The 18989-nt window shown below is 49.1% G+C and overlaps 9 protein-coding genes across 9 annotated transcripts; 7 read left to right on the top strand and 2 right to left on the bottom strand.

Moving 5' to 3' along the window:
* Nucleotides 1-35: 35 nt before the first annotated feature.
* Nucleotides 36-2670, top strand: VTP21DRAFT_1970 (uncharacterized protein; the record flags this gene model as incomplete). Its single annotated transcript, XM_069392114.1, has 8 exons — nt 36-239; nt 359-587; nt 655-740; nt 813-1074; nt 1158-1654; nt 1714-2025; nt 2091-2276; nt 2353-2670. 8 exons carry the CDS (start codon nt 36-38, stop codon nt 2668-2670), a joined length of 2094 nt encoding a protein of 697 aa, XP_069250548.1.
* Nucleotides 2671-3091: 421 nt separating this feature from the next.
* On the top strand, nt 3092-6011 carry VTP21DRAFT_1969 (uncharacterized protein; the record flags this gene model as incomplete). Its single annotated transcript, XM_069392112.1, has 10 exons — nt 3092-3305; nt 3385-3476; nt 3544-3692; nt 3835-3913; nt 3975-4304; nt 4375-4485; nt 4563-5187; nt 5251-5367; nt 5464-5538; nt 5659-6011. 10 exons carry the CDS (start codon nt 3092-3094, stop codon nt 6009-6011), a joined length of 2145 nt encoding a protein of 714 aa, XP_069250547.1.
* Nucleotides 6012-6159: 148 nt separating this feature from the next.
* On the top strand, nt 6160-10006 carry VTP21DRAFT_1968 (uncharacterized protein; the record flags this gene model as incomplete). Its single annotated transcript, XM_069392111.1, has 7 exons — nt 6160-6673; nt 6765-7837; nt 7925-8004; nt 8074-8665; nt 8740-9159; nt 9235-9322; nt 9408-10006. The coding sequence occupies 7 exons, from the start codon at nt 6160-6162 to the stop codon at nt 10004-10006; spliced, it is 3366 nt and encodes a 1121-aa protein (XP_069250546.1).
* A 919-nt stretch (nt 10007-10925) lies between these two features.
* VTP21DRAFT_1967 (uncharacterized protein) lies at nt 10926-12127 on the top strand (the record flags this gene model as incomplete). Its single annotated transcript, XM_069392110.1, has 5 exons — nt 10926-10951; nt 11153-11259; nt 11321-11629; nt 11702-11928; nt 11993-12127. The coding sequence occupies 5 exons, from the start codon at nt 10926-10928 to the stop codon at nt 12125-12127; spliced, it is 804 nt and encodes a 267-aa protein (XP_069250545.1).
* Nucleotides 12128-12207: 80 nt separating this feature from the next.
* Nucleotides 12208-12861, top strand: VTP21DRAFT_1966 (uncharacterized protein; the record flags this gene model as incomplete). The annotated part of the gene is made up of 1 exon (XM_069392109.1): nt 12208-12861. The coding sequence occupies one exon, from the start codon at nt 12208-12210 to the stop codon at nt 12859-12861; it is 654 nt and encodes a 217-aa protein (XP_069250544.1).
* Nucleotides 12862-13775: 914 nt separating this feature from the next.
* VTP21DRAFT_1965 (uncharacterized protein) lies at nt 13776-15291 on the top strand (the record flags this gene model as incomplete). Its single annotated transcript, XM_069392108.1, has 2 exons — nt 13776-15018; nt 15101-15291. 2 exons carry the CDS (start codon nt 13776-13778, stop codon nt 15289-15291), a joined length of 1434 nt encoding a protein of 477 aa, XP_069250543.1.
* A 417-nt stretch (nt 15292-15708) lies between these two features.
* Nucleotides 15709-16234, top strand: VTP21DRAFT_1964 (uncharacterized protein; the record flags this gene model as incomplete). The annotated part of the gene is made up of 3 exons (XM_069392107.1): nt 15709-15800; nt 15867-15910; nt 15981-16234. 3 exons carry the CDS (start codon nt 15709-15711, stop codon nt 16232-16234), a joined length of 390 nt encoding a protein of 129 aa, XP_069250542.1.
* A 221-nt stretch (nt 16235-16455) lies between these two features.
* VTP21DRAFT_1963 (uncharacterized protein) lies at nt 16456-17524 on the bottom strand (the record flags this gene model as incomplete). Its single annotated transcript, XM_069392106.1, has 4 exons — nt 16456-16615; nt 16687-16807; nt 16874-17206; nt 17284-17524. 4 exons carry the CDS (start codon nt 17522-17524, stop codon nt 16456-16458), a joined length of 855 nt encoding a protein of 284 aa, XP_069250541.1.
* A 308-nt stretch (nt 17525-17832) lies between these two features.
* Nucleotides 17833-18785, bottom strand: VTP21DRAFT_1962 (uncharacterized protein; the record flags this gene model as incomplete). The annotated part of the gene is made up of 5 exons (XM_069392105.1): nt 17833-17892; nt 17975-18093; nt 18163-18274; nt 18342-18591; nt 18652-18785. The coding sequence occupies 5 exons, from the start codon at nt 18783-18785 to the stop codon at nt 17833-17835; spliced, it is 675 nt and encodes a 224-aa protein (XP_069250540.1).
* Between the last annotated feature and the right edge of the window lie 204 nt (nt 18786-18989).

Below are 18989 nucleotides of genomic sequence, written 5' to 3'. Positions count from 1 at the left end.
GATCCTACCTCCCATCGCAAGTATATCCAAGCAAAATGAGCGATCTCAGCTCTTCCCTCATCAAAACAGTCAACAAATTGCAAGATGCGTTTGCCATGGTCGGGGTCTACAACCCCATAGATTTACCGCAGATTGTGGTGGTTGGCGCCCAATCTAGCGGAAAGAGTTCTGTACTAGAGAACATCGTAGGGAGAGATTTTCTTCCTCGCGGAACAGGAATTGTGACGCGGAGACCACTGGTACCTATTTCTCTTTGTTCGCTGGCTTCTTCCTGTCATTGAGTGCCACCTCTCCCCCATCGAATTCATGGAATTACTGTGACTAGTGGACTAATTGCCTCCGTATTTCGATGTATTAGATCCTACAACTTATTAATAGACCTACTACTGCCAAAGTTAATGGCGTCACTAAACAGGAAGATCAGAGTGTACCCAACGGCGACAAGAAAGCAGAAGGAGATCAGCAAGATGATGAACCTGAGGAGTGGGGCGAATTCCTCCACATTCCCAACAAGCGATTCTATAATTTTGACGAAATTCGAGCAGAAATCATAAAAGATACAGAAGCAAAGACCGGAAAAAATGCTGGTAATTTTTGTGGTTTGTTTTTGGAATGACGCCATGGCTCAACGCTGTCATTTTCTTTCACCGAAAGGTATCTCGCCCAACCCCATTAATTTGAGAGTCTATTCGCCAAATGTGCTTACCCTGACCTTAGTTGATCTTCCTGGTTTAACCAAGGTAAGTTTCCCGGCATTTCCCATGGACGACTTGAACCGAGGTTAATGATATGCGGCTAAATGCTTATTTCAGGTCCCGGTGGGTGACCAGCCAAAGGACATAGAGCGCCAGATCCGTGAGATGGTCCTCAAATACATTAGCAAACCGAATGCCATTATATTAGCAGTGACGGCTGCGAACACGGATTTGGCCAATTCTGATGGGTTGAAGATAGCACGTGAAGTGGACCCTGAGGGATCCAGAACCATCGGTGTGCTAACCAAGGTGGATCTGATGGATCAAGGGACAGATGTGGTCGACATTTTGGCGAATAAAATCATTCCTTTACGGCTTGGTATGCGCAGCTCTTCCCCTTGGCCCTTCAGTGCCGAGTCGAGAAGCCCCCCGTGCTGACCGCTTTCCTTGCTTGTCATTTAGGATATGTGCCGGTGATCAATCGTGGACAGCGTGACATTGAAACCAAGCGATCCATCCGGAATGCGCTTGAGTCGGAGCGGCTCTTCTTTGAAAATCACCCCTCTTACAAGACAAAGGCACAATACTGCGGCACGCCGTTCCTCGCACGGAAACTGAACATGATCTTGATGCACCACATTCGCAACACGCTGCCTGAGATCAAGGCTAAAATTCAAGCGGCCCTCACGAAATACCAAGTAGAGCTGGCGCAGCTTGGCGATCCGGTAGGCGACGCGGCCCTGCAAGCCAACCTCACCCTCAACATCATCACCGAGTTCTGCAATGAATTCCGCACCATCATTGACGGGAACTCGAACGAGCTTTCCTCCGTCGAATTGTCGGGAGGGGCCCGCATTGCTTACGTGTTTCACGAGGTATTTGCGGTGGCAGCCAAATCCATCGATCCATTCGACCAGATCAAAGACGCCGACATTCGAACCATTCTATATAACAGCTCGGTAAGTTTCTAGCTGGTCCGCCTCCCGACTGCCCGTCGCTGACCTGCGTCTCCTACTAGGGATCCTCGCCCGCCCTCTTTGTGGCGACCACCGCCTTCGAAGTCATCATTAAACAGCAGATCAAGCGCCTTGAGGACCCGTGCGTAAAATGCGTCTCCCTGGTATATGATGAGCTTGTGCGCATCCTTGGCCAGCTTTTGACCAAGCAGAGCTTCAAGCGGTTCCCCGCACTGAAGGAGAAATTCTATCAGACGGTGATCAACTACTTCCGAAGCGCCATGTCGCCCACCGTGAAGCTGGTGCAGGACTTGGTGGCGATGGAGGCATGCTATGTGAATACAGGCCACCCGGATTTCTTGAATGGGCACAAGGTAAGCGCATCCATTCACATGCTGTAGTGCGGGCTCCGTGGCTAACCATCCATTCTTACCTGTAGGCTATGGCAATTGTGACAGAGCGAATGAACGCATCAAAGCCTCAGCTTGCTGGCGCAGACCCCAAGGCTCGCAATAGCACCGGCTCTAACCTTCCATCCGGATTGCTTACAGAAGACCCGAATGCTTCTTCCTTCTTCGGCAGCTTCTTCTCTAACAAGAAGAAAAAGAGCGGAGTCCTGGAGCCTGTAAATTTGCCACTTGAGTTGCTCAGTGGAGCCTCCATCTAATCGTCTTTTTTTTTTCGTTCATTCACAACATTAGCCCCCGCCCGTCCTTAAAGCTTCGGGTGCTCTGTCAGAACGTGAGGCTGTTGAGACAGAGGTGATTAAACTCTTGATCCAATCCTATTTCAACATTGTCAAACGTACCATGACCGATATGGTCCCCAAGGCGGTGATGCTCAATCTGGTGCAGTTTGCAAAGGAAGGTTTGCAGAGAGAGCTTCTGCAAGAACTCTACAAAACAGATTTGCTAGAAGAAATGCTCCAGGAGTCTGAGTTTACAATACAGAGACGTCAGGAATGTAAACGGATGATATCGGCGCTGGAAAAGGCAGACGAGATTGTCCAAGCCGTATAAACAGGTGCCCATGCTGGTCGTCTTGTGCGCGTGGATGTACTTGGTGCTATCTTTATATTTTCTTTTCCCTCTCCCCCCTCCTCTCTCTCGATTCTTTGTCTCCGTTGTGTTTGTTTTTTCTTCTGTGAGAAAATTTTGATATGCATTCTTATTATCCATGAAGATGTAATATTCTTCCCAATGTTTCAAGTTGCCTGTATTTGCTCATACTCCATGGCCATTCTTTAGAAATATAAAGATAGATTCACAGCTTCTCGATACGGAAACTGGAATATATTCAGGACGGAAGCGCAGTGGAAGGAGTCCTCTTGGTTCCCACTCTCCAATTTTTGAGTTTCTACTCGAAAAATCCAAGAAAAGAAAAAGTGACGCGTTTTTTTCATTCAGGCCTATTTTATGTCGAGGCGGGCTCCTATTCATCATGGACACATTATTATACGACATTGCCATCGAGCTCCAAAGCCCCTACTTTCTACAGCCGCTCACCCTAAATCTTAAACGTGGCCAGCGTATACGAGATGCCGTACGATTATTTGTTACAGAGCATCAGGTGCCATTCACCGAAATCTCTGTACTCTCTACCGTCTATTCCCTAATTCATGAAAAGGAAAAGGAGGAAGCAAGAAGATTCAAGCGTAATTTTTGTTGCTCTTTACTATTTTGTTGGAGGGCTATTGAAGACCTGATTTTTTTTTCCTTTCCGATAATCTTTAGCTATGGAGGAGGAAGAGATAAAATCAGCGAAGGACACGCTCTTAATGCGATATAAGAACCACACTCGGCAATACTACAACGGAAAAGAAGAGGTGATACATAGGCTTTCTTGTTATCTGCTTGAAATGTGGGGACTCATTATTGTCTTTCTCACGAAAGGACATATTTCCACGCGCATACCACACTCTTGTGCATTCGCCAATACCCTCCATATTTGACTCACTTCTCCAGTTAGAACACAATTACAATATGGCTATGGCCGAACTGCTAGAAACAGAAAGTAGGGATTTAGCTAGCATCCAAGCAAGGTCAGAGAATACTCCTCCTTTACTCTTGATTTTTATTCCTATTCCCTATTTGTTCTCTCTTTTGGCCTCTATTGCCTTCATTTTTGTGTTCGTAACATGGACTCGAAATGTATTATTGACCAGAGAGATTTGCTTCTAATAGACATGGAAGAGAGATGGAAATGGCGGTGGATAGCGGGAAGGAAGGGGGGTTGACCCAGTATTTTGCCCGGCATGTCGAGGTATGGCAATGGATAGCCCCATCCTATTGAATTTTCTTTTTACACAATTGTATTACCGAAGGAGATGGAGGTGGCCCAAGCAACCTGGGCTAGTGAAATCGAGCAGCTCCAGGCATCGCAGCGGGCCGAATATCGCGAGTTCGTTCTGAAATTGTATGAAGCGCACGAGGCCTATCTCAACCGGCAGACGCATGTGAATGCGAATTCGCAAGAGAATCTCGAGCAGATCGGAAAGGAGATTATTTCTTCGGCAATGAGTAAGCTACCCTCCAGAGGATCCATCTCGTCCGGTTCAATGTCGGGTGCAGAGGCCAGGGAGGAAGAGGGTGGGGAGGCCCTTGCTTCTTCGCCCACCTCAATGGCTCCGTCAATCAACAATAGTGTTCAAAAGGTGGAGTGGCGTTGATTGCTAGGCTCTAGACCCACCAAGCATGGTACTGATCTCTCGTTTCTACGATTAGATGGAGGAGCCCAAAGATCCAGCGCTGGCGAAAATGATCAAGGAACTGCAAGAAATGGGTTTCGGGCCGGCTCACGCAGAGTGCGCGCTTAAGATGGCGCAACGTAACATGGTATATCAAGATCGTGTAGAATATGCAAAATAGAGCCTGCGACCTTACCTTCGTATTTCCCATTCTTGCCCAATTAGGAGCAAGCGGTTATGCTTCTTTTGGAACAGCCACAAAAAGTGAATGAAGCCGTAGCAGCTGCATCCACCCCTCCCCCTCCTCCTCCCCCAACGCCCCCACCCCCACCTGTGCCCCCCAAATCGCGGTCAGGAAGCGTCTCGTCCGTGGGAAGCGGACGCCCGCGATCCTCTTCGCGATCTAGCAACCGCGCTTCCATCTCCTCGGGCAAAAACCGAACCTGGTCACCCATATCATTTCTCCAACAACAGAAGCAAGCAATTCTGTCCAGCCAAGGGGGGAGTTCGGTGCGCAAACTTAGCGTGCTGTTCGGGCGAGCCATGGAGAACCTTGGCATGGACGACGAGGCAGGTGGGCCGATGCTCGGACGTTACACTGACAATGAGCCCCAGTTCGTGGAGTCCTTTACCGTGTCCCTTGGGAACCAGGTCAAATCGATGCACAACTTAAGGCTGCTGGTCTCGGACTTGGATACGCTCTTTGCCAAGAGCACCGATCCAACTAAAGAGATGGCCCATCGCGCGCAGACCGCGGCATCCCTCTATGGAAATAATTTATCCGCGACCCTAGTCTTGCTCACACCAAGGGACTGGCCAAAGTATAAGTCAGGCAAATCGACCAACCGAGGTACGTGACGACCACGCCAGCAAGACGGGCTTTCCCTGAAACTTAAAATCCCTCTTTTGTTAGCCTTTTTCGAAAAGTGCAAGGCCTCTACAGAGTTTCACTTCGATAACATCGATAAACAGCTCGAGGCCATTGAATCGGATTTTCCAATTGACGGGAAGACATCATCGATTAAAGAGGGTAATCACTCCACTGCTCTATTTAAGCCATTGGAAACAAAAATTAACGACCTTCTTCTATCCATGATTTCGCCTCATCTCTGCTGCGGATTGATAGGCGATTTCTTTGTCACTCGTCATTCCAACCTCCCTCTCAACCATGTTGTATTTCACCTAGTGGTCGAATTTGAATGTAAGTGTTCTGAATTCTCCTTCCTCGATGAAAGAGAGATACATCATGCATAAAACAGGGGGGGGTCTAGAGTCTGAACTCTCATACTAATACGCTTAACCTTCATCCCTCTCTATACAGCACTCTCAAAATCGGAAATTACCTCCCGCTCTCCCGTTCTCACCGGGATACGCAACATTTTACGAACTGTGGCGCGCTATGATATTGGTGTGCTGTCCCTTCCCCTTCTTCTTATACCCGAGCATGTGGATCCGTTTGCCGACCCTTCGGCCTCTGAGCAGGCCCTACACCGACGCGCCGAATCCCTTCTCAAGTGCGTGCGTGGATTTTTAATGGAAAACACTCGCAGCAGCCGCCATACAGGCGACGAAAATCGAATGCGGACCCTTCAATTCCTGCTTCCCAAGAGTGCAAATGAAGGGCAGTTTAGTGGCTTCCGACAGTTGTTGACCAGTGTATATCGAACCACCTAGAATAAAGATTTTCCATTTCCCTTGTGTTTGAAATCGGCTCTAACCATGGGATTGAGCTAAGCCCCTCCTCGACATTTTCGCAAGTCACTCTTCTTCCTTTTTTTTTATACTCCAGAAGAGGGGAAAATTACCACATTGACACACTTTGATGAGTAGCCCTAGCGGCAATAAATCACCATCGAAACTGACTCGGGATTCGCGGGGTGAGCCTGTTTCTCCCCAGCCTTTGCAAAAACGCACCTCCATGTCCTCCGATCGCTCGCTTAATTCGGTTGACACAACCGCTTCTCTTCCGCGATCGGGCGTGCTCTCGTCGGCGTCGCCGCCTTTTCGCTCCAGCTCTGCCAACATCAATCGCATTGCGGGGGGGAATGCGCGCCGCCAGCTCATGTTCTCCAATTTCGCGAACATGTCAGAGACGGCTTTGCCCTGGACATCTCGCGACATCGGGATGAATGCCATTAGTGGCGTGCTAAACGATCCAAACGCGCGCAAGACCACTGCTGTGCCAAAGAAAGGAGATATCCAGCCGGTGCCGCGAACGCACATTCGCAAAGTGAAAATGTCAGAATTTGAAGATTACATGAAGAGCGTTGGGCCCATCTTCCAGCGGTATCATCTAAATAAGAAGTTAAGCAGAAAAAACGCTCCGACGACAGAAGGTATGAAATTGTAATACATGCTTGCTGGGGGATGGGTGTCAGGAAGCGGAATTGAGGCGCATGAGTCATTTTTAATTTTCCTCTTATTTAGATTCCGTTGAGAGCAGCCAGGGATCATCCGACTCTCCTTCCCCACTACTACTTCCTCCGTCAGAGAATGGGCTACCGCGCAGGCGCTCCAGCGGTGACTCCTCTCTGCTTGAAACCGTGCCATCCTTGTTTTACGACCCCGACTTTAACCTCGAGAATCCCTCCACATTTGAGGCGGTATGCGAGCGCGCCGATATTGTACGCGGCACCAGCGAGGACCCGCCGGCCGCCGTAAGCGGCATGCTTCAGGAAAAGCTCTCGCACTACCTCGACATCGTAGAGGTGCATCTTATACAGGAGATTTCACATCGCTCCGCATCCTTCTTCACGGCCCTCTCGAATTTGCAAGCGCTACACCACGAGACGTCCGAATGTATCGGGCAGATACATACACTCCGCCGGGAGATGGCGCGAATATCAGAAGAGCAAGCCAAGCAGGGGCTGGAGGTGGTGCGAAGCAAAGTTCGGAGAGCCAACGTTGCCGCGCTACGTCGACTGATGCAGACGGTGGCGGAGTTGCAGTTGACATTACCCACGGTAAACAGCCTGCTGCAACAGGGCGATTATTTTGGTGCAATAGACTTGATAGACGAGGCGGCACGTCTGTATTATGGAATTCCCACGCATCAAGAGGGGGGTGAACGGAATGGAGTTGGAGGCGCACTACTAGAAGAGATTGGCGAGGGTAGCTCCGATCCTGAGGAGGGGATACTCGCGGATGTGGCGGGCGGGCTGCAACGTGTCACGGCGCTGGCGTCCTTTGACCAGGAGCTGGAAGAAATGCGGCAGCGCATTGGGACAATGATGGAGGACGACCTACAGAGCATTTTGCTATCCGATCTCCAACGCCATCTCGCCATGTTCGACCCCGCCTCAGGGGTCCAGCAGCTCGTGAGCAGCCAGCCCATATCCGACACAAATGCGGACTTTGAGAACGTTCCTGACCGTGAGCAGGCTCTCAAGGAGCTGCTCTCCCCGACCATCGTTGGACTCTTGAGGTTAAATCGACTGAGCACTGCGTTTGTTGCCTATCGACAACTCCTGGCCAAGGAAATCCGGCACCTAATACGTAAAGTAAGTGCAGATCGATTTACCGAGTGGATGGCACTATTGTTGGTTGCGTCTTAGTTTTATTGACTTCTATTGTGCTACTCTTTCTAGCAATACCCACCCTCCTTTGGGGCAGGGCTTGATGAGGATCAGGAGAAGGAGGAGCCCGGATCTCAGTCCAATGAGCAAATGTAAGATTGTGAATTTAGATTGGGAGATTTTTGAATGAAAGGGGGCTAAAACGCGTTCCACCTCTACAGCTCTCAGTTTGGAAAACAGATCAAGTCCATGTCCTTCGACGCCTTTTTCAACATGTTGCTATCCATTTACGCGGTGGTGCTAGAAGTCGTGCGGCGAACGCGAATCCACCACGAGATCATCTTTGCCGTACTAGTTGAGGCAGATAAGCGTGGAGTGGCCTCGGGCCTCTTGCTCTCGCCTGAAGCCGGGCTCCCGACTGAACCCCAAGATACCCTCGCAGAAATTCCAGAAAACGGTCTCAACTCATTGCTTGAAAGGGCCACCAAGCCATCTCCCGCCTCATCCGCCATGGCCGCCGATATATTTCCAGAACCTTCATTACACACCGATTCCAAATCTGACGCACCTTCACCCTTTGCATCCCCCATGTATTCACAACTGGCCGCTGAGTCCTCCGATATTGTGCTGGCCTCGGCCGATTTCTCACAGTTCCAATGTGCCAAACTGGTTGGCATCCGAGCAAATCAGACGGCCCAATTGAATCCCACAGACTTCTACCGGCTCTTCGCGGTGACCTGGACGTTTATTGGGCGTGGAGAAGACTATTGCAAGCGCACATGCTTTGGGTTGCGGGGCGCCATTCTTTCACAGGTAATCCTTTTGAGCCCTTATGACCCCGCTTCCTTTCCGCCCTACACAATTAACATGCCATTCTTTGTTTTCAGGCTAAAGCATTCCTCAACCATTTCCACATGGAGAAGATGAAGCAGGAGTCCCTCCTGATAGAGAACGAGCAATGGATGCAGGCCGAGGTACCGGTCGATTTCCAGCAGATCGTGGACCAGATCATCGCCGCATCAGCAACGGGGGCGACCGATTTTGTGGAGGAGAGTGCACCGGAGCTTCAACGCACCCAAAGTCCAACCGCCAACGCCGAGGAAGGTCAGGCCGACGTCGGGGGCAAAGAGCCGGGCAAGAGGCAGGCCAGCCGTAGCAACCGCTTCTTGGTAGTCAACGGCCAAAACTCCTATGTGGTTGGATGCAGCTTGCTGTTGATTAAAGCCTTTGCGGACTACTTGCAATGCTTGGTGAGGATCCCCCCTCTCTCGCAGGATATTGTGCAGCGATTGGTAGAGTTGCTGAGCGTATGTATTGGCCTTCACGATGTTCTTGGAAGCAAATTTTCTCACCTTCCCTTGTCCTTTTTTCTTGGGTTTTAGATGTTCAATTCAAGAGTGTGTCAAGTGATTCTTGGGGCGGGGGCGATGCGCTCTGCGGGGCTAAAAAATATAACCGCCAAACATCTTGGTAAGCTTTCACCACCGGCTCGAGTGAGCTTGTGGCTCACTTGACTTGAGCCGACTTTCTTAACTTGTATGCCTGCACTTTTTAGCACTGGCCTCCCAGTCCCTTGGCGCCACCGTCGCGCTTATACCCTTTATCAAGGAATTCATTCGGCACCATCTTCCACCTGGTCAGGCCGGAATCGTACTCGAGTTTGACCGGATTGCTAAAGACTTCTGCAACCACCAGTCGGAAATCCACGCAAAACTCGTCTCCATCATGAATGAGCGCATGACCCTGCATTGCCGCTCCCTTCAGGCAACCGGCTTCGACCAGCCGGACCCGAAGCAAAAGGACAATGCCCCCAGTGCTTACATGGAAGTGCTGGTGAAGGAGACACTCACGCTCCACAAGGTCCTCTCGAAATACCTGGGGAGCGAGCATCTGCGGGTGGTGATGAGCGAAGTGTTCGCATCCTTTGAGCGCCGGCTCTCGGAAGAATTTGCGCGGATTGAGGTGTACACACCCGCGGGCAAAGAACGCATCGCGGTGGACGCAGAATACTTCGTGAGTAAGCTCTCCTCGTTAGAAGGCGTCGACCCTCCGGGGCGCCAGCTCGTGACCATTGCGCAGAATGTGGCAGTCAAACCACTCTCCTCTCCCCCCTCCTCCTCGACCTCTACCTCCAGGCTAAATATGTTACGATAGTTGCATTCGATTCGGTTGTTCTTGGCGAGAGGGCTTTTTTCTCTCCCTTCCCCCCTCCCGCATGTTGGTTTTTTTTATTTCTTGTTCTACAAAACTTGGGGAAACTTTCTAAATATCACGCACTATACATCAATAATATTTTATTTAATTCACCAGGTGTGTTGTCCACCCTTTTTATTTAAAATTGGGGATTCTGAAGTCTTTTTTTCCATCCTGCTAAACCTCAAAGTATAAGCCCGCGTTTTTTGATATGATGGGTTTGAGGTTCCGATTGTGGGAGAATAAGGGAAAGAGTCTTGGATGCATACCTAACGGCCAGCATAAGCCTTGGGAGCTCTGCGGCTAATCTTCCTAATTTGCTTGCTGCCACTAAGGACTCCTTCACAGAACTCTCTCCCGTGACTTTTCAGCTGCAGAAGCTCATCGAAAAGCAAAAACAAAAGAGGAATTTTGACCATCAAGAGCCCATATTCAGAAGGTTGAGGCGAAGTATGAACACGGGTGTGCCGCAGTCGCGTCAGCGATGAAGCCTTGCATCTATCAAGGCGCGACGAATGGTCCTTAGGATAGAGATGCGCGCCCGGCCATGAGCACTCAGTACTCGGGGGGCGTGCACATTCTTTCGACAACCATCATGACCCGTTAGTTTCTAAAACGAGAAATTGCAATCTTCGCGGAAAATAAGCTTGGGCGAATCATCGTACACATGTGCGGGGAAAGCCAGTCACGGCTTCATAATTTCTCACCTTTTCTCACATCCTCCTCTCCCGCTCTTCCCCCCTCACAAAGTTTAGCAGTTTGCAAAACATCCTTGATCTTGTTCTTTTCTAAAGAACCCTCCCCAACCGTGCTTATTGATACCACTGGCAGCGCTAGGCATTTCCCTCCCTCTTACCCTTCGCTACTTCGACACGTGAATATGATTGCCACCCCAACTTTGAACAGGTACGCGTCTTTAGCCCTGCTTCCCTACGCCCGCCGCTAGCAATGGCGGCAGTCATGGGGGGCCATGTGCCAGTGGCTTTATTTTTGACTTGTATGAGCTTTACTATGCTCTTGGCTTCCTCCTAGCTTTCGGAATCGAGGTTTAAATTATACTTTGGCACATTAATAATTCCATTTCCTTTTTTTCGCATTCTATTCTAGTCTTGTGTGTGCTGGACAGATGGGCTCATCTGATATACAAGGCACTTGTAAGTTGACGCATACATTTTGGAAGCATGGCTGGCAGGGACTCGTGAAGACTACTGGAGGTAACATCCCAAATCTTACATGACCAATACGTTGAAGTTTCAATGTGTTGCAAGAGTTTAGAGCCGAAACCGCAAGAGACTGCCGCGAATTGCAATCCCACCATCATGAATCGCAAAGACAGCGGCGTGTATCTTTTGGAGGAGGAAGAGACGGAAAAAATATTCAAGGAGGGCTTTACCGCGCCACAACCTTTGAATGCAGAGCGAAGCCCTTCAAGTGCATTCAAAGATGGGACCATTTGTATGAAAAAGAAAGGGGAATTTATAATACCCAAGGAAGTACAGAGCAAGATGATGAGGCCGGGAGCGGTGCCACTAAGCATTATGCCAAGACGCTGGCTATTTGATAACGAGGATATCCAAGGACGCGGTAAGTAGGTTCGTCATGCGCCAGTTGGAGTAGAGGGCGTTCTCAACGTGTATGTGCCCGATATCTTGTTAGACCCCTTGGTTCGCGTACCCAGAAGAAGATGCGTTTGGCTGCGGAGGATCCACATGGATCATCGATGCTTCACACTTTTGTCGTGGAACCTTCTTTCGCCTTCGCTCCACGGTCGACAAAGCAAGCCTGCGGTGGAAACAACCCCATCCAGTATGAAGTGGTGTAGCCGCAGAGAGCAAATTTTGGACGAGCTTGCCTTTCGGGATGCAGATGTATTATGTCTTCAGGTAATGGCTCTATGGGGGATGACGTGATGCATATGATTGAGCTGAGCTCGAATTCTTGTTGCAGGAGGTGGATGAGACCGACTACAGCACGTTCTTCGAACCCCGCCTCTCGAAGCTGGGATATCGGGGGATATATGCTAAGAAGATGCACGTGGAGATACGGGACGGATGCGCCATCTTTTGGCGAGAATCAAGGTGAGACCCTGTTTGTTGAGTAGGCTCTTATCAGGGAGGGAGGAGGTTTGGAGTTGTGCTGACCTTTCTTTCCCAAGATTCAAAATGGTAAGCCACCGTGTGATCGTGTATAACCGGGAAGTGCTGGATCCCAAGGACCCCAACCGGGCTTCGCTTTTATGCGATAAGGCCATCCGCGTCAATCTTTTCCATAACATTGCCCTCCTCGTCCTGCTTGAAAACCGTATCACAAAGCATCGACTTCGCGTGGCAAACACCCACCTCCCATCCGACCCTGCCTATGCAGATACCAAGCTGCTCCACGCCGCGATCCTCATGCAGCACCTCCGCATCTGGCGATCCGATTCGCACGCCACCTCTACCATCGTGACAGGCGATTTCAACTCCCTTCCTGGAAGCGGCGTGGTGCGGTTCCTAGGAACAGGTCGCCTTCTTCACTCGAGGCGTTTGCATTTTGGGGATTATGACTTTGGCCGATACACCTCCACCCCACATTTGCGCCACTCCCTTTGCTTAGCAGATGCATATGAGCACGCAAGCCTCCCGGCCACCCATCGCACCCCACAGTTCGGCGGTGTATTGGACTACATCTTCTTCGACAGGCGCGGGCTTTTGCAATGTTCGCTCTTGGACGACGTGGAGATGGCAAGCGGTGAAAGGTATGAGTTGTTGAGCAAGCGATTCCCGAGCGACCATTTGCCGTTGGTGGCCACCTTTCAGGAAAGGGCCTACGCCTAAGATGGACGGGAGGGAAGGGAAGCGGAGGGGATGACCCCCATTATTGCCGATTTGTACATATCTTTACTTTTCCTGTATAGTAGGGCTTTGAATTTTTTTTTTCTCTTCTTTTTCTAATATCCTGTACATATCTCACGAGTACCACTGTTTACAGTTTGATTCTATTGAAATTAATTAATTAAAATTCCAGAGAGAAGCCCCCATCTGGTACGCCAGCTCTTTGGCCGCATACGGAGTGGATTCCTGAGGACTACCCATACTCTTTATCTATATCTTATCAATAATGCTCTCGGCGAGGGATGGGGATTGAGAAGCATTAAAAGACGAGAACGTTGGCGCATGCACTCTCATTTCCGGCAATAACAATTGACATATTTCGCAGCTGCGGCCCAGGCCTGGGTCGTGGAATTTTAACGTGGCTCACTGGGGCTAAACTCTTTTCGAAGCCCTGATTGGATTAGTATCGAAATGACGCGGTTGGATTGGGTCGGCGCGCCAGGCGGGGTAATACGGCCGGAGCGCCGACGGGGAAGGTTCAGCCATTTTGGAGAACGTCTGGGCGATTTTAGAGGAGCATCCGGAGCCTCATGAGCAGAGAAGGCTTTCGAAGCCGTCCAAGGCTTTGCGGACTATTTTTTCTTTAGTATAATTTGCCTCCAATCTCCTAAAGGCCTCTCGCTGGATTTTCCCTGTTCTTCCCTCGAGCACGCAAGGATTTCCTCGTGCAGCTGTCGCTTTTTTTTTCCTTCCGCTTTTTTTTCCCCCTTCTTCGCTCTGCTTATAGGAGGTGGTTTAATTGTGGGTTTGGCGTATCCAGTGCGTTACCCTCATTCCACTTGCTTTTTCATTGTGTTGCGGAGGGAGAGTGTGCCTCATTCTCATTCCTACGCCCCTCCGGCTAATTTAATCGCTTTATGACTTGTACCAGAACAATACCTCTCCCTCCACCCGCTCATAACCTTCTCGACAAGCACATCCCTTCCGCGTCTCCCTCCTCAACCGCCGTCAATGAAAAGCGCAAACTCACAGCATGGCTTGCCCGGCTTAGCCCTTCCCAGCTTCCACCCTTACCCCCCATCTACTACAAGCGCCCCGACAATGAAAAGTCGACCTCACCCAATGCGTCGCTGCGGCCTCTAGAGTCGGCTATAGTGTCTGAGAATGATTCCGAGACCGACTTTTCCCTCGAGGGCGCGGAACAAATAGAGCTGAAGAAAGCGAGGACAGAATGTCAATGTGCGAAGCAGAAAACAAGACTCGAGCGCCCCAAATCCATGTGTTATTTGCAGCGGTGGGAATCGCTGAAAAGCGAGAGCTCTAGGGCGTACTCATCGACTATATGCGTGTGGCAAGACAATTCGGTGCAAGCGGAGGAGAGAGTCGCGGACCATGTGTGTAAGCGCAAAGAAGCCTCGAAATCGATCCGTCGCACCTGGTCCAATGTCGAGGTTTCTCGTCTACGAACCCTCTTTCGTCGCGTGGATGGGGTGGAGCGTCGCCACACTTTCTCTCCCTCGAGCAGCAATCCCCAGGTATATCTCGAGGACTTAGCACTTCAAAAGGAAAGCCTGCACCAAACTCTAGACGCCAAACTGGTCCTCAACTACGAGGCAAAGGAGACGCAGGAGAAATACGACGGCGAACGTTCACTTGCTAGTCTTGCTCCTCCGGCCGCCATAGAAGATTCCGAACACCATCTCCGTATGCGATGGTTCATCACGAAGGAAATCCTCACCACGGAAGAATCTTTCCACAGCCACCTGTGCACCATTCTGACCGAATTCAAAGCCCCGCTGGAAGCCGCCGCGCGTACTGAAAAGCCGCTCATCGATCCTGCGGAGGTCGCTCTCATTTTCGCCCATGTTGATGAACTGGAAAAAGTTTCTGCCACGCTCACTGCGGCCCTCGCCACTGCTCTCAAGGAGAACAGTAGCATTGGCCGGGTATTTCTCCACCATGTGAGTGACTTCGACGTTTTTGTGAAGTATGCCATCAACTTTGCAAATGCCCAAAAAGCTTTACAAAGGGCCAACGGGAATATTCTGTATCGTGAGTTTGTACGGGAGTCTATGCGATCGTCAAAGTACCGTCTGCGGTTGGATGACTTACGGATCATGCCTATACAGCGTCTTGCACAATATTGTTTATTGTTGCGAAGTAAGTCTTCCCCAGTTTCCCTCGCCTATCTCCTCCCTTTAGCATCCTCTACCAGGACTCATTTTGCTTCCTACTGCATCAGATCTGTTAAAATATACACCCAAAGATCATCCCGAACACAATATCCTTGCTTCGGTTATCCGTCAGATGAGCGCCGTAACCCTTGCGGCCAATGACGTGCAGAAGCAGAGGTCGAAAAAGAAGCCAAAGCTCTTCTTGTGGGCCGCATCCGAAGGAGTAAAGCCCCTAATTAGGAGCTCAAGATACGCCTAGCTAAATGTTTCACGCTTTCACCTGGAGCGTCCTTTCCTGGTCTTCATCGAGATGTCAAGTTTTCTAGTATATTTTTATTTTCTTTAAAAAAAACCCCCACTAATGGCATTTATAGAGGGAAAAAAAAAAAATATAAACACCGTTCTCTCATACTATCACTCATAAAAGATTTGTCAGGATGTTTGATTCTCTCTTTCCTCGTTCTGTTTATTTCCTCATATTTTCTCCTCCTTACTCTGCATGTCACATTCATGTTTGATTCATATTTTTGTTGCTATTCTTTGGACATTAGCTTGAATATACTATTTATCATGGAGTATTTCTTTTGGATCTTGGTGGAAAATATTGAGTGACTGCTCACACGAACAGGAACTCTTCCGTGAAATACAAGGCATCCTTTCATTCTAATTAAATCCCATGGCAGCAACCGATCTTCGTGGGACGGTAGAGGATTTTCTGGCCGAAATTGGGAACATCGAGGCGGCAGTAACTGAATTCTTTAACAAAGTGTAAGCATCCCTTGGCTCTCTTCCTTGGAAAGGAGAAAAGATGCTAACTTTTCATTTGCCATTCAGCGACAATGCTCTGACGTTCACGTACCCTTACCCTGACGCGAGAGGCATGTTAGTCCATACCCCCCGTGCTTGGTCCCAGGATTAATCCGTGCTTTGCTTTTGCCACTCCTATAGCTGATGCGCAGAATCTGCTCCGACTTCTCACCGCCGCTGAATCCCAAGTCTGTGCCCTCGGACTTTCGGGTCTGTCGACCTCAACCTCATCCCAATCCGAAAGTGGCTCCAAAAAAGAATTGACAGCGTATATGGAGGAGAAGACGCGAGAAGTGGAGGCTCTTTTCAAGGAGCAAAAGGCGCGGATCGATGCGGCCGCCGGAGCTTTGCAGCGTCTAAACTACGGTTTAGAGGGGAGCGGTGGAACGGCTTAGCCCGGGTCTGGAGAGAGCACGTGTCATTGTTTCCCCTTGTAGATATCAGTTTTATTGTAATTTTTTTTTCCTCATATTTCTGCTCGCGTTCAAATCCAAAAGAGAAAAATTTATAAAGGAGGAGAGATAGAAAAAATAGAAAAATTAACACTCTTACAAAGAAGGAATAAGCATTATGGTACAATATGAAATCGAAGAAAAATAGGGAGTCGGCTGCTTCATTATTTTCTAGCGAAAGTAACCTTCATTGGATGCTCCGGTGTGATGAGGTAGTTAGAGAGAGCTTCCTTGGCTAGCCCTGACAGATATTCATTTTCATATTCCACAAAGGCAATCCCCTTGCGACCAGGCACCATACGCACTTCTTTGAAGCCATAATATCTGATGAAGGAAAAAGAACGCTGCATTAGCCAAAATACATTTACCACCATTCTCAATAAAAGAAGCCTTACTGTTGAAATAGTCCAGCAAGGGTTTCCTGTGTTGTGTCCTCGGGTAGGTTTTGCAGGAAGAGAATGTTGTTGGGCGGCAAATATTCGTCGGGAATACGCGCAACCGGCTTGGGAGCAGCCGCTATATACAGCAAGGGGAGGAAAGATTAAGCCATGTGTTCAGAAAAGAGCTACATTCCAATATTACCTTTGGCACCCTCTCCCAGCTTCTCCTTCATCTCCGCCTCCTCCTTCATCCTTGCTAACTCCCTCTCCCTCTTCTCCTCTATGCGCCTGCGCTTGGACTCCTCCAGATTGCCCTCACGCTCCGCAATCACATCTGATTTCATGCGTGCAAATTGAAGCACCATTGGTTTTCCGAAGAGTGGGAAATGCTGCACCTCCTTTACCGCCTTTTCTGCTGATTCCACATTTTCAAACACAACAAATGCTTGGCCCCGCATGCGAAGCGACGCCTTGGCCGAGATGGAGAGAATAGTTCCATATTGATTGAAAATAGTCTCGAGCGATTTTTTTAATGCTAATGGGGATGAATCAGCAGGAAAAGCGTTTAGATCATCGCGCGCTCTTAAGAAAATGTTAGATCAGATTACTCACTTTCAAGTTTAATCTTTTCATTCAAGTTATTGATATAGATGGTGTTATTTGGGGTGGTGCACGGCGGCTGTTTTGGGATGGGGGGTGGAGGAACATAGCCGGGCATCGAGCCCGGAGCAAGATTCGGCATCGGGGGTGGGGCTGCCCCTGGGGCATCGGGGAAGCCGGGGGCTCCCACTGGGGGTGGAATGCCGGGAACGCCAAGCGGAGCCGATGGTATGGGGTGAGGTGGCGCACTCATAAGTGTATAGGTGTGTAAATATCTACAAGAAAGTCGAGATCAGAATAAAATCGCGTCGTAGACCAAGCAGATTTCTTTTCCAACATGCTCTTGGTCGATAAACAAGCAACTGCGCCACCAAAGGGAATAATGAAGAAATTTAATAGACCATAAAAGAAAAGGGTATAGATAGGGAAGTAAAAGAAGCACCAAGAGCAAGTACTAAAGTAATCCGCCTCCCCCCTCAATATATTGAAAAGATGAAATATGATACATAGATTGTAAGATATGTATTAGGAATTGGTAACACTTTGATTAATGTCCATATTCTATTGTGTTCTTAACGGCTGATATCTACTAGAATAGCCTGGTTCGTCCAACTTTAATTCCTGGAAGATAGGGAGAAAAAGAGTGATCAAAATTAAATATAACTTGGCAGTTCAAAAATCAATTATCAGGAATCGTCATTACCTCCTCCAGCCCAGGGTCGGATTTTATGGCACTTGGAGCCTCCAATAGCTCGGCTTGCCGAAGATAGGATGGCACCTCATCCTCTTCAAAACTGAAATCATCTCCAAGTGCACTCAATTCTGCAGATGAAAAACGACTCAACATTGATGCCTGGGATAATGGAACAGAAGAAGGAATCAGTCACTTACCAGCCTCTAGATCGCTTTCATCGATTTCTTCGGGTACACCATAGCTTCTTCCAATTGCGCCCTGGACTTCATTCGCTTGTTCCATCAAATCCTCGAGTTCATCTTGGATGGCCTATAATACGAGAGGATATACTCTAAATAAAATTTTGTGACCAATTCATTCAAAGAAAAATGACAACTTCGATCTTGGCAACGTCCATTCCATGGCATTGTTGCTTCATCTCATTGCTAGCTATCCGCAGCGCATCGTACGATGCCGTGACATTTTTTAGATTCTCAGCTGCGAAAAGCGTCTGCTCCAAATTCGCCACTTGCTGTGCCAGCATGTCGCGCTGTGACTCGTAGTGATGTTTCTGTCTAAGCACACGAAGAGCGCGTGATCTCACGGCATTCCTTCCAGGCCCATCGCGCATCTTCTTCATCTGATCCCTGGGGAAGCTAGAACTTTAGCCACAAGAGTGGATGCGTTAAAAAGCGGGGTCTCCACACCTATATTTTATCAATTCAGCCTCAAGTGCTTTAATCTTCGCGTCAATGGAATCGACACGCGCTTCTACCGAGGCTACCGCATCGCTTAGAGTCGGCTTCGGCTTTACTTTCGATGTACCAAAAATCCGATGCATATTTCTAAAATGCTGGAATTTCAAAGGATATCGACCAATTTCTTGGCTTTATTTGCTAATTTAAAACTCTCCCTGTCCATGTCATCTGATTGAGACTCAGCTCTATCTCTCTGTTAAGGAGCCCATGGTACCTAAGTTCGGTACAGCCGCCTCAAGGGTCGACCCCAAGGTAAGACCATTCTAGCCAATTGCCTACGCTATGTA

Source organism: Calcarisporiella thermophila, assembly GCF_041956535.1.
Source record: "Calcarisporiella thermophila strain CBS 279.70 unplaced genomic scaffold VTP21scaffold_13, whole genome shotgun sequence".
NCBI lineage: Eukaryota > Fungi > Calcarisporiellomycota > Calcarisporiellomycetes > Calcarisporiellales > Calcarisporiellaceae > Calcarisporiella > Calcarisporiella thermophila.
This window is presented reverse-complemented; position numbering and strand designations above follow the sequence as displayed.